Below are 16695 nucleotides of genomic sequence, written 5' to 3' on the forward strand. Positions count from 1 at the left end.
TACCATTATAAGGAATATTTGTAAAAATATATTATGAACTATATATGTATGATTGAGTAAGTATAATTAGTCATTGCCTGCTTATCTCCAAAATTATAGAAAAATATGTCGTAACTGCAAGTGTGGCCAAGAAGAGCATGATGTCCTTTTGAGCAATGAAGAGGATCGAAAAGTGGGGAAACTTTTTGAAGACACCAAGTACACCACCCTGATTGCAAAGCTAAAATCAGATGGAATTCCCATGTATAAACGCAATGTTATGATACTGACCAATCCAGTTGCTGCCAAGAAGAATGTCTCCATCAATACAGTTACCTACGAATGGGCTCCTCCTGTCCAGAATCAGGCATTGGTAAATAATAAGGGGGAGGGAAGTCCCTTTATTAAAGTTCCTAGGCTACTTATTTAGGGCAGTTCCTTTAGTGACCTAATTGACCTCAGGTCTATTATTTTTTGGGGTTCCCATTACCTTGACTTCCAACTCCTATTGGACTTTTGGAAGTAAGATTAGATATCTCATAGAATTTTTCTCACTACATAGATAATCGGTGTTAACCTTTTCAAAGAAATGGCATGACATTTTCAGTAATTAAATGAAAAACATGTTTTGTATAAAGCTAGTAACTTCTTTGTTACTTTTGGGAAGATTTTTCTTAAGATGGTTAAAAAAATCTAAAGAATAGAATTTCTTTCAATTTTTTGTAACTCAAAAGGTGGTCAACACTATATTTCTTTTACTATATAAGGCAAAAAAAAAGCAATTTTGTGTCAAGCTCCTTCCACTAATATAATAACTAGATGAGACATTTGGAAATCTTTTAAGAGGGTTAGTTAAATCATGAGAATGAATCTTGTGATATCATTTTCTTATAGGATACTGATGATCCTTAGGCCATTCTGAACATGTAGCTTAAAAAATTGTTTTCTTTTGCAGTTATACAGTAGTATTTTTGTTTGTTTGGGGGGCTTTGTTTTTTTATGAATTTTATTGGAGTATAGTTGATTTACAATGTTGTGTTAGTTTCAGGTGTATAGCAAAGTAATTTTAGCACAAATAAGCATTAGTAACCCAAGTCTTTACAAAGTGAAAAAAAACTTTGCTTTCATGAAAAAATGTGTTCATATTTACTGACTAAATCTATTTATTGCTCCATTTTTAATGTTTTTTAATATATTAACATCTCAAGATAACTTGTATTATGAAGATCAATTGTTATTAATGGATAAAACTGAATTATTCAGTAATTTGATTCCAATGAGTGTTATATAGTATCGTTTGTCTGATGGCCAAGGCATCTCCCAGTTAACACTGGTCTCCTTTGTGGTCTAGGCCAGGCAGTACATGCAAATGCTGCCCAAAGAGAAGCAGCCAGTGGCAGGCTCAGAGGGAGCACAGTACCGGAAGAAGCAGTTGGCAAAGCAACTCCCTGCCCATGACCAGGACCCTTCAAAATGCCACGAGTTATCTCCCAAAGAGGTGAAGGAGATGGAGCAGTTTGTGAAGAAATACAAGAATGAGGCTCTGGGAGTAGGAGATGTCAAACTCCCCCGTGACATGAACACTCAAGGCCCCAACAAAATGTACATTCCTGGAGGGGACAGAAGCACCACGACAGCAGTAGGGGCCATGGAGGACAAATCAGCAGAACACAAAAGAACTCAGTATGTAAGTAAAGCAGTCATGACGTTAGCCCATTTGGTATATTTTACAGGTTCATTCCATTTCTTTGAATTGTGGGAGACTGGTGGGGGAAGTTGCATTCCTCTTGTTTCCAGAAGGGAGTAGATGAGGGAAGTAAATTGAGTTATAATTTCAGTTTAGGCTTATTTTAGAGAATTATTATGTATCATGTTTGAAACCTTGGTCTAAAGCCAAGTTTTCTGATTATCTGTTGCCAAAGATAATTACAAGTGTTATGTGTATACAGCAGTTAACATGGTGTCATGCTGGAATAAAACATACAATCTAGAATCTGTTTCTAAACATAATTTTGGTGTTAATTGTTTCTCTCTTCCCATAAATAAGAATAATATATGCTTAGGTTAATTTGGTTTTGCTCGTGTGAACATGCATAAAATTCAAACTTAAACATGTGGATATATAGTCAATCATACTTTTTAAAAATGTCTCCTAAGACAGGGAAATTGAAGTCATTTTTATGCCTTGAAAGTAGAAGAAAATTGTAACACAGATGAACCAAAAATAAGAACTAAACTTACTGTTATGTATTTCTCATAGATCCTGTTAGCATGTCAACCAACCAGGCTTAGTCCTGTATTAAAACAGAAAAAAAAAATGATAGAATAAGTTTTAAGGTAATCATTTTTGAGAGAACTACTTAAAACTGAAGTGAAAATTACTATTAGCCTTTTTCCATAAGCAACTTTGATTCAGTAAACAGTGCTCTGTTACATACTGGATGCAAGAATTACATTTGGAGAACCTAGAGAAAGCCAAGAGATTCCTTTTCACATATACTAACACCATACTGCCTATATGGACAAATTACTAATTTCAGTAGAAATTATTTCTCTTGGAAGTGGTTTCTGTGAATTCCTTCTGAAACTGTTGATGAGAAGCACCGGTTTTGGATGACTAGATTGTTTTGGCTGGTTTCCCTTTCAGTCCTGCTACTGCTGCAAACTGAGTATGAAGGAGGGAGACCCAGCCATCTATGCTGAAAGGGCCGGATACGATAAACTGTGGCACCCAGCTTGTTTCGTCTGCAGTACCTGCCATGAACTCCTGGTCGACATGATTTATTTCTGGAAGAATGGCAAGCTGTACTGTGGCAGACATTACTGTGACAGTGAGAAACCCCGGTGTGCTGGCTGTGATGAGGTATGTTCTTTAGGGCCACCCGCATGCAGGCTCCCTTTTGCGTCTTCCTGTGGTTCCCTCACCATGCTAACCAGGCCTCCCTTAGCGAGAGAGCAGAATGAATTAAGCCAGTATCGTGTGCTTTATTTACATCCAATGAAGTTGAATGAAAAAAACATTTCAGTCATTCTGAATGCCCATGTTAATTGTGTTGACAAATGAAGACTGTCCAGATACCTAAAACATTGATTTGAACTAAACCAAGTAATCATCCAAGTTCAAACTTTAGGTTATCCTCAGACTTCAAGCCCCCGAAAGTAGACTGATGTTCCTTGTGGATCTAAATCTGTTGTCTAAAGAACCTAGCTTGGTCATTTGAAGCAAAAAGGAAAAAACATGATTGATCTTATTTTTATCCTCTTCCTAGCTGATATTCAGTAACGAGTATACCCAGGCAGAAAACCAAAACTGGCATCTGAAACACTTCTGCTGCTTTGACTGTGACAACATCCTAGCTGGGGAAATATACGTGATGGTCAATGACAAGCCTGTGTGCAAACCCTGTTATGTGAAGAACCATGCTGAGGTAAGAGACACCTTGGGATTCAGTAGCCTTGACCTGCTTTATTTAGGTCTCTTACAAAGGAGAAACAGAAAGTACTACTCTCAAATAGGAAACAGGTGAACTCTACCATACGGTGTTAAAATCCGGTAATTCAAAAACAGTACATGCGTTGACTAGGATGAACCACCTCAAGACTCTGTATATGCAGTTTATACTATAAAGTGCTACTTGATAACCAAATCTCCGCCAAAAAAATTCCTTAATGGGAGTAAGATTGATTGATTCTCATCATACAGATGAGCTTTCACTTAAATTAAGGTTTTTAGAGACTGTTCATATGCCTTAGCTCTATTTGAATGTTTATAAATTTCTGTTCATGTTACCAGATCATGCACTGTGGCTTTGTTTTTGCTACCTGGAGATTGTACAGTGCCCTTTCTTAAACCCTCACTGAATTAATATATATGTGAAACAAAATTTCAGAACAAAATTTGACTTGCGTGTTTATTTGCATAAGCCAAACATTCAAATATTTCATGTGGAAGTACATATATGTATGTGTATACACACACAGAGACACACACATATGTGTATATGTATAAAATCGACTGTGCTTACACAGAGCTTCTATTGCATGATGGCCCAGAGATAGATAAGGAGTTGACCATATATGGTAAAACTTATAATCCAGGAATATTAAAAGGATAGATGTTTACTTTATATACAGGTAAATAAGTACTAAAGATCTCCCTGAACTATCAACTAGAGGAGACTCCTGGCTGAGGAATATAATGACATATTTATATAGTTCTAGAAGTATGATATTATTAATATGAAAATAAGGTTAAGAAGTTTTGGTGTCAGTGCCAATTTTCAACATTTACCCATTGCCTTCAGATATAATCCATCAGCCATCATTTTCTATCAACTCTTCTCATCAATGTATCTCAGGTTCTCACAGTTACAACTATTCCACTTCAGAGCTTTATTTTTTGTCATATTGATTATTATAGCGACCTCAAATTTGGCCTCCCCACTAACATTCTTCTTGTTCAAAGCTACCTTCCATAATGATGGAAGATAATCCTTCTAAAATGAAAACCTGATCATTAAGCCTTTACTTGATAGATCCAGCCCCTTCTTACCTATCCAGCCACTTTTACTAGTTGTTCAGTCGAGTCCAACTCTTTGTGATCCTGTGGACTGCAGCAGGCCAGTCTTCCCTACTAGTTATCTAACCCAAATCATATCATTTCCCAAGCTACCTGCATTTTGTAGTTTATACTGTTCTTTGTCTTCTGCTAACACTCATTCCTTTGTCTGATATATCTTCCTATTCTGTTTTTATTTATTTTTGGCTGTGCCACGTGGCTTGTGGGATCTTAGTTCCCTGACCAGGGATCAAACCCAGGCCCCTGGCAGTAAAATCACCAGGTATTAACCACTGGGTTGCCAGAGGATCCCCTTCCTGTTTGACCTGATTATGCATGCACACTCCTCCAGACTCAGTTTAAGCTTAACTTTTTCAGAACACCTTTCCTGATTCCCTACCCTTGTTCTACCCCTTTCTCTCTGGCTAGGCAGGATGTCTCTGTTCCCTTGGGGTTCTTTGTGTACTTACCCACATGTGTGATTGTCAATATCACACCTCTGTCTCTTCCACCAGACTGTAAATAGCTGGAGCATAGAGCTTCCCTCTATTTCCATACCCTCAATGTCTGCACTTAGGAAATATTTGAGTGACTGACTTGTGTTTTAACATTTCTCATTTTCTGTGAGGGTCAGCATGGACCCTCCTTATATCTGAGAATAAGATGTTGAATCACTATGCAGTCTAATAGATCATTTAGCTTAAAAACAATGCTTCTTTGAATGTAGTTGCAACAGTTCTCTACGGAAGAGGGTTGTCATAATAAGCAGTTCACTGTATTGTGTGTTACCTTGGCCTCAAGGACTAGAATGTAAACTCCATGAGGGCAGGGATTTTGTCTGCTGCTTTTCTGTACTATTTTCAACACTAGAACAACACAGGAGGCACTCATGTTTGTAGAATAAAGCTTTTAACAGATGAAGCTACTTTGTTATTAATACAAGCTTCTCTCCATTCCGTTGCAGTAGTTATTGGAGAGGAATAACTACAGAGAGAATGCAGGAAACTCTTAAATTATTTAGCTTTATAATATAGCATGATTTATTTTAGAAGGTGTACTTTCTCAATAAGATACACTGTTGCCATGTGCTTAATACTAAAATGAATATTTATCGCCTGAACAAAACTTAGGTGATAGCAGCATGCTAAAGGATATAAAAATTGGAAGATTGTCTAGTTCTGGGCATTGATCTGCTTAGATCTTTTAATTTTAAAAAGAAAAAAAAAAGGAGTGAGAATATAAATTATTTTTAGACCTAAAGTGAAAACCTCAACTCAAAAAAGGACTTTTCTGAAGAAAAAATTAACCTGGAAGAATGGGAAATACACTTAGTTTGTCTCTGCATGGTCTCTGGAATTCCAGTCTCAAATGGCCACCCCAAGATTTCACATCTCTGAGATTTCACAGGACCCTCCTGCTAGAGAGCAAGCATCATTATCAATTTTTTAATTTTATAATGTATATACAAATAAAATAAGTAGGAATTGAAGGAAATAATAACATATTGGATTATTAGCTTTAATTAAGAATTCAGGATAATCAAATATCAAGCATAAAGTGGTGAATGAAGTCCATCAGCTCCCTGACCAGTCCTGGAGTCTCCAGACCCTTAGTTGAGACCAGGGCAGCTTTCAGATTTACGAAGAATTAGGGATAGGGATCCGGAGAAGGCAATGGCAACCCACTCCAGTGTTCTTGCCTAGAGAAACCCAGGGACGGGGGAGCCTGGTGGGCTGCCATCTATGGGGTTGCAGAGAGTTGGACACAACTGAAGCGATTTAGGAGCAGCAGCAGGGATAGGGATTGGTAGTTTTTACCTGGGGCACGTCAGATTTAGGGATGAATGGCAATCAAATTATTAATAAACATAAATTTTCTGAAGCCCACAAACCCTACATTCTATGCTATTTCAGTTCAGTCACTCAGTCATGTCCGACTCTTTGTGACTCCATGAACTGCAGCACGCCAGGCCTCCCTGTCCATCACCAACTCCCGGAGTTTACCCAAACTCATATCCATTGAGTCAGTGATGCCATCCAACCATCTCATCCTCTGTCATCCCCTTCTCCTCCTGCCTTCAGTCTTTCCCAGCATCAGGGTCTTTTCATATGAGTCAGCTCTTCGCATCAGGTGGCCAAAGTATTGGAGTTTCAGCTTCAGCATCACTCCTTCCAGTGAACACCCAGGACTGATCTCCTATAGGATGGACTGGTTGGATCTCCTTGCAATCCAAGGGACTCTCAAGAGTCTTCTCCAACACCACAGTTCAAAAGCATCCGTTCTTCAACTCTCAGCTTTCTTTATACTCCAACTCTCACATCCATACATGACCACTGGAAAAATCATAGCCTTGATTAGACGAACTTTTGTTGGCAAAGTAATGTCTCTGCTTTTTAATATGCTGCCTAGGTTGGTCATAACTTTCCTTCCAAGGAGTAAGCGTCTTTTAATTTCATGGCTGCAGTCACCATCTGCAGTGATTTTGGAGCCCCCCAAAATAAAGTCAGCTACTGTTTCCACTCTTTCCCCATCTATTTCCCATGAAGTGATGGGACCAGATGCCATGATCTTCATTTTCTGAATGTTGAGCTTTAAGCCAACTTTTTCACTCTCCTCTTTCACTTTCATCAAGAGGTGCTTTAGTTCTTCACTTTCTGCTATAACGGTGGTATCATCTGCATATCTGAGGTTATTGATATCTCTCCCGGTAATCTTGATTCCAGCTTGTGCTTCTTCCAGCCCAGCATTTCTCATGATGTACTCTGCATAGAAGTTAAATAAGCAGGGTGACAATATACAGCCTTGACGGACTCCTTTGCCTATTTGGAACCAGTCTGTTGTTCCATGTCCAGTTCTAACTGGTGCTTCCTGACCTGCATACAGGTTTCTCAAGAGGCAGGTCAGGTGGTCTGGTATTCCCTTCTCTTTCAGAGTTTTCCACAGCTTCTTGTGATCCACACAGTCAAAGACTTTGGCATAGTCAATAAAGCAGAAATAGATGTTTTTCTGGAACTCTCTTGCCTTTTCCATGATCCAGTGGATGTTGGCAATTTGATCTCTGGTTCCTCTGCCTTTTTTAAAACCAGCTTGAACATCTGGAAGTTCACGGTTCACATATTGCTGAAGCCTGGCTTGGAGAATTTTGAGCATTACTTTACTAGCATGTGAGATGAGTGCAATTGTGCGGTAGTTTGAGCATTCTTTGGCATTGCCTTTCTTTGGGATTGGAATGAAAACGGACCTTTTCCAGTCCTGTGGCCACTCTGAGTTTTCCCAATTTGCTGGCATATTGAGTGCAGCACTTTCACAGCATCATTCAGGATTTGAAATAGCTCAACTGGAATTCCATCACCTCCACTAGCTTTGTTTGTAGTGATGCTTCCTAAAGCCCACTTGGCTTCACATTCCAGGATGTCTGGCTCTAGTTGAGTGTGAGTGATCACACCATTATGATTATCTGGGTCATGAAGATCTTTTTTGTATAGTTCTGTGTATTCTTGCCACCTCTTCTTAATATCTTCTTCTTCTGTTAGGTCCATACCTTTTCTGTCCTTTATTGAACCCATCTTTGCAGGCTTCTCTGGTGGTTCAGATGGTAAAGCATCTGCCTACAATGTGGGAGACCCAGATTTGATCCCTGGGTCAGGAAGATCTTCTGAAGAAGGAAATGGCAACCGACCCCAGTACTCTTGCCTAGAAAATCCCATGGACAGAGGAGTGTGGTAGGCTATACTCCATGGGGTCACAAAGAGTTGGACACGACTGAGCTACTTCAGTTTCACTTTGCATGAAATGTTCCCTTGGTATCTCTAATTTTCTTGAAGAGATCTCTAGTCTTTCCCATTCTATTGTTTTCCTCTGTTTCTTTGCATTGATCACTGAGGAGCTATTTGTAAGGCCTCCTCAGACAGCCATTTTGCTTTTTTGCATTTCTTTTTCTTGGGAATGGTCTTGATTCCTGTCTCCTGTACAATGTCACAAACCTCCATCCATAGTTCATCAGGCACTCTGTCTATCAGATCTAGTCCCTTAAATCTATTTCTCACTTCCACTGTATAGTCATAAGGGATTTAAATTAGGTCATACCTGAATGGTCTAGTGGTTTTCCCCACTTTCTACAATTTAAGTCTGAATTTGGCAACAAGGAGTTCATGATCCGAGCCACAGTCAGTTCCCAGTCTTGTTTTTGCTGACTGTATAGAGCTTCTCCATCTTTGGCTGCAAAGAATATAATCCATCTGATTTTGGTGTTGACCATCTGGTGATGTCCATGTGGAGAGTCTTCTTTTGTGTTGTTGGAAGAGGGTGTTTGCTATGACCAGTGTGTTCTCTTGGCAGAACTCTATTAACCTTTGCCCTGGTTCATTCTGTACTCCAAGGCCAAATTTGCCTGTTACTGCTGTTTAGTATGTTAAATCTTTTTACCAAAACAGTTTCCTTAATTGTACATAGAACAGTAGTTATCACTTTTTTAAAATTGCAGTGAATACGTGAGTTTTGAAAGATTATAAAATGATCTAAAAATATTATTAAAGGGCTGAGATACAGAGGGTAGATCATGATCTAAAATCAGGGGAATAAAAAATTGAGTGTGAAAACAACAAAGAGCTACATTCTAAATGAATTACAAAGCTATAAAAATGAATTTATACAAAAGCAATTGCTTGCATGGTGCAGCTTCAGATTAGGAGTCATTGTAATCAAAACAGTCATTTTTGTTGTATTTAGGATTGATCATGCAAAGATCTCCCCTGCCTCTCAGGGAAGACTGGGTTGACATAAACTGTGAAATAAGGAGTTACAGTCTCTGTAATTAGAAACCTTGCAGTTATCTAAAAATATAGAAAGCATTACTATATTGCAGGTCTGAAATGGATATCTGTACCAAGGCCTCGCACCACATGCTAAATCAATTCACCCAGTGAGTGGCAGTCACACACCTGTGACCCTCCTCATCCCATCCACCTTCATCACACAGGAATTCCTGACAATCACATTAAGAGACCAAGAGTGCAGAAGATTAGCCACTTTTATGTAACGCTGGACAATCTTACTGGTTTCTTCATTTGTTATAAAATATTTAAAAGAAAAATATTAGTCAGTTTCATTCATAACACATATAAACAAGAAGGCATATGAACTATCTAATGTTTTGGAGCTCTCAGTTGGGTAGTTTTGTCTTCTGCTGTAATAATGCCAGTTATTCATTTATTTTCTCGCTAAACATGTTCAGCTAAAGAAGAAAATTATGTGTGTTTGCGGGTGTGGATGTGTGTATCTCATATTTATCTGTACATAACATACATATATACTGAATGGCATATTGAATATAAGTGCTAATATTCCATGATATTTGATTTTACATAAATTATAACATGACAGAAGAGATATTTTTAGTGCACACTAATTATTCTCAAACACTGTCAGTATTTTTGATTGAGTCCTGAATTATTTTGAACATAGTTTTCACTTGTGTGTGCTAAGTCACTTCAGTCGTGTCCGACTCTTTGCGACCCCGTGGACCATAGCCCGCCAGGCTCCTCTGTCCATGGGATTCTCCAGGCACGAATACTGGAGTGGGTTGCCATTCCCTTCTCCAGATTTTCACTTACTGCTGTCTAGAAATTAGTAGTGTTAATCATCTCACATGTCATAGGTAAGACTGGTAAAATTATCACTTCAGAGCTTTAGTGAATGAGGAAAAAATCTTTAAAAAAGACTATTTTTTAGAGCAGTTTTAGGTTTATAACAAAATTAAGAGGGAACTACAGAGATTTTTCCCATATATTCCCTTCTCCCACACATGCATTGCCTTATGCATTATCAACATCACTCACAAGAGTGGTGCGTTTTTTAACAAGGATGAATCTACATGGATATATCATAATCACCCAAAGTCCATAGTTTAGCTTAGAGTTCACTCTTGTTGTGTATTCTCTGGTTTGGACAAATGGCATATATCCATCATTGTAATATCATACAGAATATTTTTACTGGCCTATACGCCCTCTGTGCTCTGCCTGTTCATCTCTTCAAGCTGCCTGTCTCCTACTCCATACCCCTAGCAACCAGTGATCTTTTTATTTTCTCCCTAGTTTTGCCTTTGCTAGAATGTCATATAGTTGCAAGCATATAGCATATAGCTTTTCCACATTAGCTTCTTTCACTTAGTAATGTGCATTTAAGTTTCCTCCATGGCTTGATAGCTCATGTCTTTTTAGCTCTGAGTAGTATGAATGTGGAGACTTCCCTGGTGGCTCAGACAGTAAAAGCATCTGCCTACAATGCGGGAGACCCAGGTTCGATCCCTGGGTTGGGAAGATCCCCTGGAGAAGGAAATGGCAACCCACTCCAGTATTCTTGCCTGGAAAATCCCATGGACAGAGGAGCCTGGCAGGCTACAGTCCATGGGGTTGCAAAGAGTCAGACATGACTGAGTGACTTCACTTGAGTATGAATGTATTATAGTTTCTTTATCCATTTACCCACTGATGGACATCCTGGTTGCTTCCAGATTTTGGCAGTTACAATTAAAGCATCATGTGCAGGTTTCTTTGTGGACATAAGTTTTCAAGTCATTTAGATAAATACCAAAGAGCGTGACTGCTGGAGTATATAATTAAAGTACGCTTAGTTTTCTTATAAGAAACTGCCAAACTGCCTTCCACACGAGTTGAAACATTTTGCATTCCCACCAGCAAAGGGTGAGAGTTCCTATTGTTCCTGCCAGCATTTGTGATATAGGAAAAATCATAAAACTTAAAAAAAATAACTGCTAATATACAATCTAATAGATACAGTGGAACCCAACACACTGCTTTGGAACTTCAAGACTTTCTGCCTTGAACACCCATGGCTTATCTTAGAAGCATCAAGTGCTGTTTGGACTTCACCTGTTATTTCTCACATGCTCCGCATATAACTATGAAGGTTAACTAGAAGGTCATTCTCAGTTGTGTATCTTTAAGATTGTCATTCTTGGTTTATTTTGCCATCTAAAGAAATGCGTTGTTTGTTCTAACGTGAAAATGTTATCATCACAGTTTGATCTCTCATCCTCTTCTCTTCTTTGTATAACTGCCTTAACAGGTATGTCAAGGATGCCACAATGCCATTGATCCCGAAGTGCAGCGAGTGACCTATAACAACTTTAGCTGGCACGCGTCCACAGAGTGCTTTCTGTGCTCCTGCTGCAGCAAGTGTCTCATTGGGCAGAAGTTCATGCCCGTAGAAGGGATGGTTTTCTGCTCCGTGGAGTGTAAGAAGATGATGTCCTAAGAGGAGAGCACCAAGCAATATTGAGCCCTAGCTATCCAGAGTGGTCTGCATTTCTACTGTAAAATGCAATTTGGAAAAATAAAAGGAAAAAAAAAAAAAAACTATAATGGAAACCAGGAAATTTTGTTCAGTATCTTTCTTTGATGTTTTTCCTAACCAAATTTTTGCATCTCAATTTTTAAAACCTGCTTTAAGCATTTAATTTTTAAAATGGTAAAGAATTTTACCTTTCTTTGGCTTTCCAGATGTAAAATCTTCTGAGTTGAAAGCTTGAGTTTAATGTCTTCATATTCCTACCTTCTTCATGCCAAACACAATATATATGAAACACTTAAAAGTTAGTGTTTGAATGGAAAGATGAGCATTTCATGTTCTATATTCTGTTTCCCTTCTTGTATAAAATGAAAAGGAAATTAAACTTGCCCTAATGCCAAGGCTGTACTTTTATTGCCTCATCTTATTCGCTGAATTTTGTAGTGATACACAGTGAATTCTTTTGACAGAGAAAATAGAAATGCAGCATAGTATGAAGAACCGTTATCATTTTAATGTCTATGCATTTGCTATTTCCTAACTTAGGCAGAAATGGCTTTACTGCATATCTCTATTTTTTTTTTAATCTGCTCTACCTCTCACTATCCTCTTTGTAAGCTGATGACCTCCATTTGTGGCCTTGAATATTTTATTGTCACGTGTGGCTTCCACACTTTTTACTTCTATAGATGATTTTTGGCAAGCCACTCATTTATGTTATATTTTCAATCCAAAGAACATGTATACTTTTTTGTATCCAAGAAACTATAACTTGTACTCTTTGCACTTGGCTCTGTGGTTTGAATAGACTTTTTGCACGGTTTCCATTCTTTTCTAATGGATACTGTCCTATGATATGATGACTGTTTGTGGATATATAACAAATGTCTTCTTTGCCTGTGTACTTCCTTCCTTAGGTATTTCTAATGTTTATTTTTCCTTTTCTACTTCCATACAAACCTATGCACTATGAAAATTAAATGGAATGAATGATATATGTATTACTATTCAAAATAAAGTCTCTTTCACTTTAATAATTATACCTTTATTTTTTGTATCTTTTTCATTTGAGAGCCAAAAAGTCCTTCTGCAATTAAGCATTTGTTACAGCAGGGGGCAGTGTTTCCAAGGATAAAAAATAACCTGACAAATAAGGGCTACTTCCTGACAGAACAGAAACTAGACTTTTCATTATGATGAAGGGATAAGTTTTATGAAACTTCATAATAAGTGAAAGCATTTAAATAGTTGGTTTTCAAGTCATGCACGAGTTTTTTCTTTCAGAAAAAAGAGTGTCATTTTAATTGACATCAGGAAAGCTACATTCTTTGCAGGTAAGTCTAACGAAGTATTAACTCTTATACTCAAACTGCAACTCTGGATTTCTATGAATTTTTTTTCACAGCAGCCTATTGTGAAAAAGGAAGCAAATGTGGAATAGTTGCAGCTTTGTTCTTCCTAATATTAGCAGGTTATGAGGGTTTGTTTTTTTTTTTCCCGTCAGTCTAAAGTATTTGTCACAGTAGAAGTAGCACTTTTCTCTGACACATACCCAGGATAATTTGATTATTTTTGAGCTCATATTTGTTTGGCTAATAGTGTTTCTCCTAAATTTTATACCCCACACCCCCACCCATCCTAACTCCACACTCACTAACATACCAACGTCCACATCTGTTCCCTCTCTGCGTTAGGCTTTCCTCAGCCATGAAGAAGTGAGTTGAACACGTCACCTTATCCAAGAAGTAATCTAATCCTACATATAATTTTAAATGCTAATGTCACAGATATCCATCATTGTCTGTATGTATCACTTTATGCTTTCTCTCGTTTACCTTTGTCTCAAATGGCAAAAGATGTATTTCCACTGCATTTTTTCTGTGAGGTTTAACAGCTTAATTTTCCCAAACATGGCTAAGTGAGAATAAACTGAAACAATTTCTCTGCGTGTTAACAGAACTACTCTTCACAGGTCTGCCTGCACAGCCTCTTCTCTCCTGGAGCTGAGATTGAAGCAGGCTGTTTTGGAGATGGAGAGACTCAAGAAATTTGGTTAAATCCATCTCTCACTACCTGAGATACTGATTGCATGAATATTAGGTATTTCCGGAAAGAAGAAACTACTTTGCCTGAGGAATACAGAACCTTTCTTTTGATTCATTCCCCTGACTTAGTTTTACTTTGGCCTTGTAATACAATAGAATGATCTGTAATGAAATGTAATGCAAGAGAATGTGCACCATTTTCATTGTTCATCACACTTTTTTTTTTTTAAGGGTTTTCAAATACTTTGCCCTTTAAGTACTTAAAAAGAGAGTAAGATGGTTACTAGATTCTATAAGATTTTCTTTTTCTCTAGCACTTAGGATATGGTCACCCCATTTTATATAGTCATGACTTTATATTCTGCATTGACTTCAATTCTAAATAATGGCTTACTTGATACAGGTGCCAGCAGTAAATCCTTCCCTTGCAATGGGGAAAATATAAGAAAGTAATATTTCTATCTGAATGTGTGCATTTTTTTCCTTCAAAAATAGATATGAAGAATAACCTTTTGGCCTACTTACTTCCTATGGGGTCAATAAGTGGAAATTTCTATCATCCAAATCCCATTTAAATTATATTTTTCAAATATATAGCTTATCCCCTTTTTGAGAAGGCAGTGGCACCCCACTCCAGTACTCTTGCCTGGAAGAGCCCATGGACAGAGGAGTCTGCTAGGCTGCAGTCCATGGGGTCGCTAAGAGTCAGACACGACTGAGCGCCTTCACTTTCACTTTTCACTTTCATGAATTGGAGGAGGAAATGGCAACCCACTCCAGTGTTCTTGCCTGGAGAATCCCAGGGACTGTGGGGCCTGGTGGGCTGCTGTCTATGGGGTCGCACAGAGTCGGACACGACTGAAGTGACTTAGCAGCAGCAGCAGCATAGCAGGCATTTGACTAACATGTCTATGTATTGATAATTAGCAGTTGAGAGACCCTTAACCTGAAAGGGACTAGATCAGGAGGGACAGGATACTGGAATATGAACCACACAATAAAGGTACCACAGACAGTAAGAAAATAAATGTCTTTTCCCCTCTTACTCACCTGTTCAGCAGTGAGTACTTGAGAACAGCAATGTTAGATGCAGAAAGAGAAGGGAGATATTTCTTTCCTGAGACCCAGGAAGTTCGAAAGTTTTTGACACATCAGTTGGTGGAGTATATTGAAGTAATACATTTATCATCCTTATTGGAAGAATTAGACATATTAGAATGACTAATCATGAACTCATTCACAGAATTTGCATATCCTGTTCATCTTTTAAGGGCTTCCCAGGTGGCTCAGTGGTAAAGAATCCTCCTACCAATGCAGGAGATGCAGGTTTGATCCCTGGGTTGAGAAGATTCCCTGGAGTAGAAAATGGCAACCCACTCCCATAAGCTTGCCTGGAGAATCCCATGGACAGAGGAGCCTGGCAGGCTGCAGTCCAGATTGCTTCAAAGGGTTGGACATGACTGAGCACACATGTATTCATCTCTAAACAGAAGGATTTTGCTCTTAACTTTTGAATACAATTGTAATTTTAAGAAATCAGTGTATTTTTGTTATCCAGTCCCTTTAAGAAATACAAGTTGCTTAAGAGACTAGTCATCATACTTTTTGGTATGGTGTCTTATTTATTTATTTATTTATTTATTTTTGAAATGAGGGGCTGAAGTTGTTTTTCCTTTAATCAACTCTAGCTGAAACTTCTGTGACTCTGAAGTCTTCAAGCACAGATTTCCAAATCTGACTTTGAAGTATTTCAGCCCAATTTCACCAAAGTCAAGAGATTCATTACTGACTCATTCTTAAGGAATTTTCAACACGCAGTGTTTAAGCTCATCCAACTTCACCATGGTTACCAAAGAGACACCACAGCCCAAGATGAGCATTAAGCCTTTGTCTTAAGATGCCCTGGCATATCTGAACTTGTCTTCTGGCTGTTCACTTAATTCCTCAGAAAACTTATGACTCCATCAGTGTCTCCATAAAATAGCACTTTACCACACATTCTTGCTAGATATGTCCTGCCCCTCCCAGACCTCTCCCAATTTGAGTGCTCAGTGAGAACTCTTAACATTGAACTGGATATTCATGTATATGAAAGGACTCACTGGGGTACATGGGTGTGTTTTGAGCAAACAACCTAAAACACATTCTTGCTTGATTAATGAGATTTTTTTTTCATGTATTTACTAGATGTTTAAATACCTTTAGCTAAGTATTTTGTCTCTTCATGGGCTGACAACATGGCATTGTAGCTTCTATTTAATCTGATAATGTATTTTGAAACCCTCAAGACATCATTAACCTTTCATATTGTTTTGAATGGCATTTTATGCTGACATTTTTAAAGGAGACTATTGATTTTTCTTCAGTGATACTTTTCCCCAGGATATCTTGACCTTCAGACAATAACACAAACAATTTGTACCCAGGTATCTTTACTAGAGCCAGCTATTGAATGCAGAAACATTTGAATTGACATTCCCAAGTAGTGACTAACTTTGAAAGCATCATGGCATGGTTCAAAGGAGGGCTGGGGTTAGAAGTCTAGAGACCTGGCTAAGTCCCACTGATCCTCTCTCTCCTCACAGTTTTACTGAGTAGAACAGAGGAAAGATTGTTGGATTTGAGGAGTCTGGGAAATAACAGGCCTGAGTGTGGGTTGGACATCTACAAATATATTGAAGTCACCAAGAACGGTAACTTCAAAATTGGGAAAGGAGTACGTCAAGGCTGTATATTGTCACTGTTTATTTAACTTACATGCAGAGTACATCATGTGAAATGCCAGGCTGGATGAATCACAAG

General features: G+C 38.2%; 1 protein-coding gene across 2 annotated transcripts in view; it reads left to right on the top strand.

Annotated features, from left to right (window-relative positions):
- TES (testin LIM domain protein) overlaps positions 1-12882 on the top strand; it is a 56085-nt gene extending 43203 nt beyond the window's left edge. For both annotated transcript variants that reach the window (XM_027539588.1, XM_027539589.1), the window contains exons 3-7: positions 100-352; positions 1331-1666; positions 2627-2842; positions 3249-3407; positions 11627-12882. In XM_027539588.1, coding sequence (XP_027395389.1) covers positions 100-352; positions 1331-1666; positions 2627-2842; positions 3249-3407; positions 11627-11815 — 1153 coding nt within the window. In that variant the 3' untranslated portion in view covers positions 11816-12882. The remainder of the gene's footprint in view (positions 1-99; positions 353-1330; positions 1667-2626; positions 2843-3248; positions 3408-11626) is intronic.
- The last annotated feature ends 3813 nt before the right edge of the window (positions 12883-16695 follow it).

The sequence above is a fragment of the Bos indicus x Bos taurus genome, chromosome 4 (assembly GCF_003369695.1).
Source record: "Bos indicus x Bos taurus breed Angus x Brahman F1 hybrid chromosome 4, Bos_hybrid_MaternalHap_v2.0, whole genome shotgun sequence".
Classification (NCBI taxonomy): domain Eukaryota; kingdom Metazoa; phylum Chordata; class Mammalia; order Artiodactyla; family Bovidae; genus Bos; species Bos indicus x Bos taurus.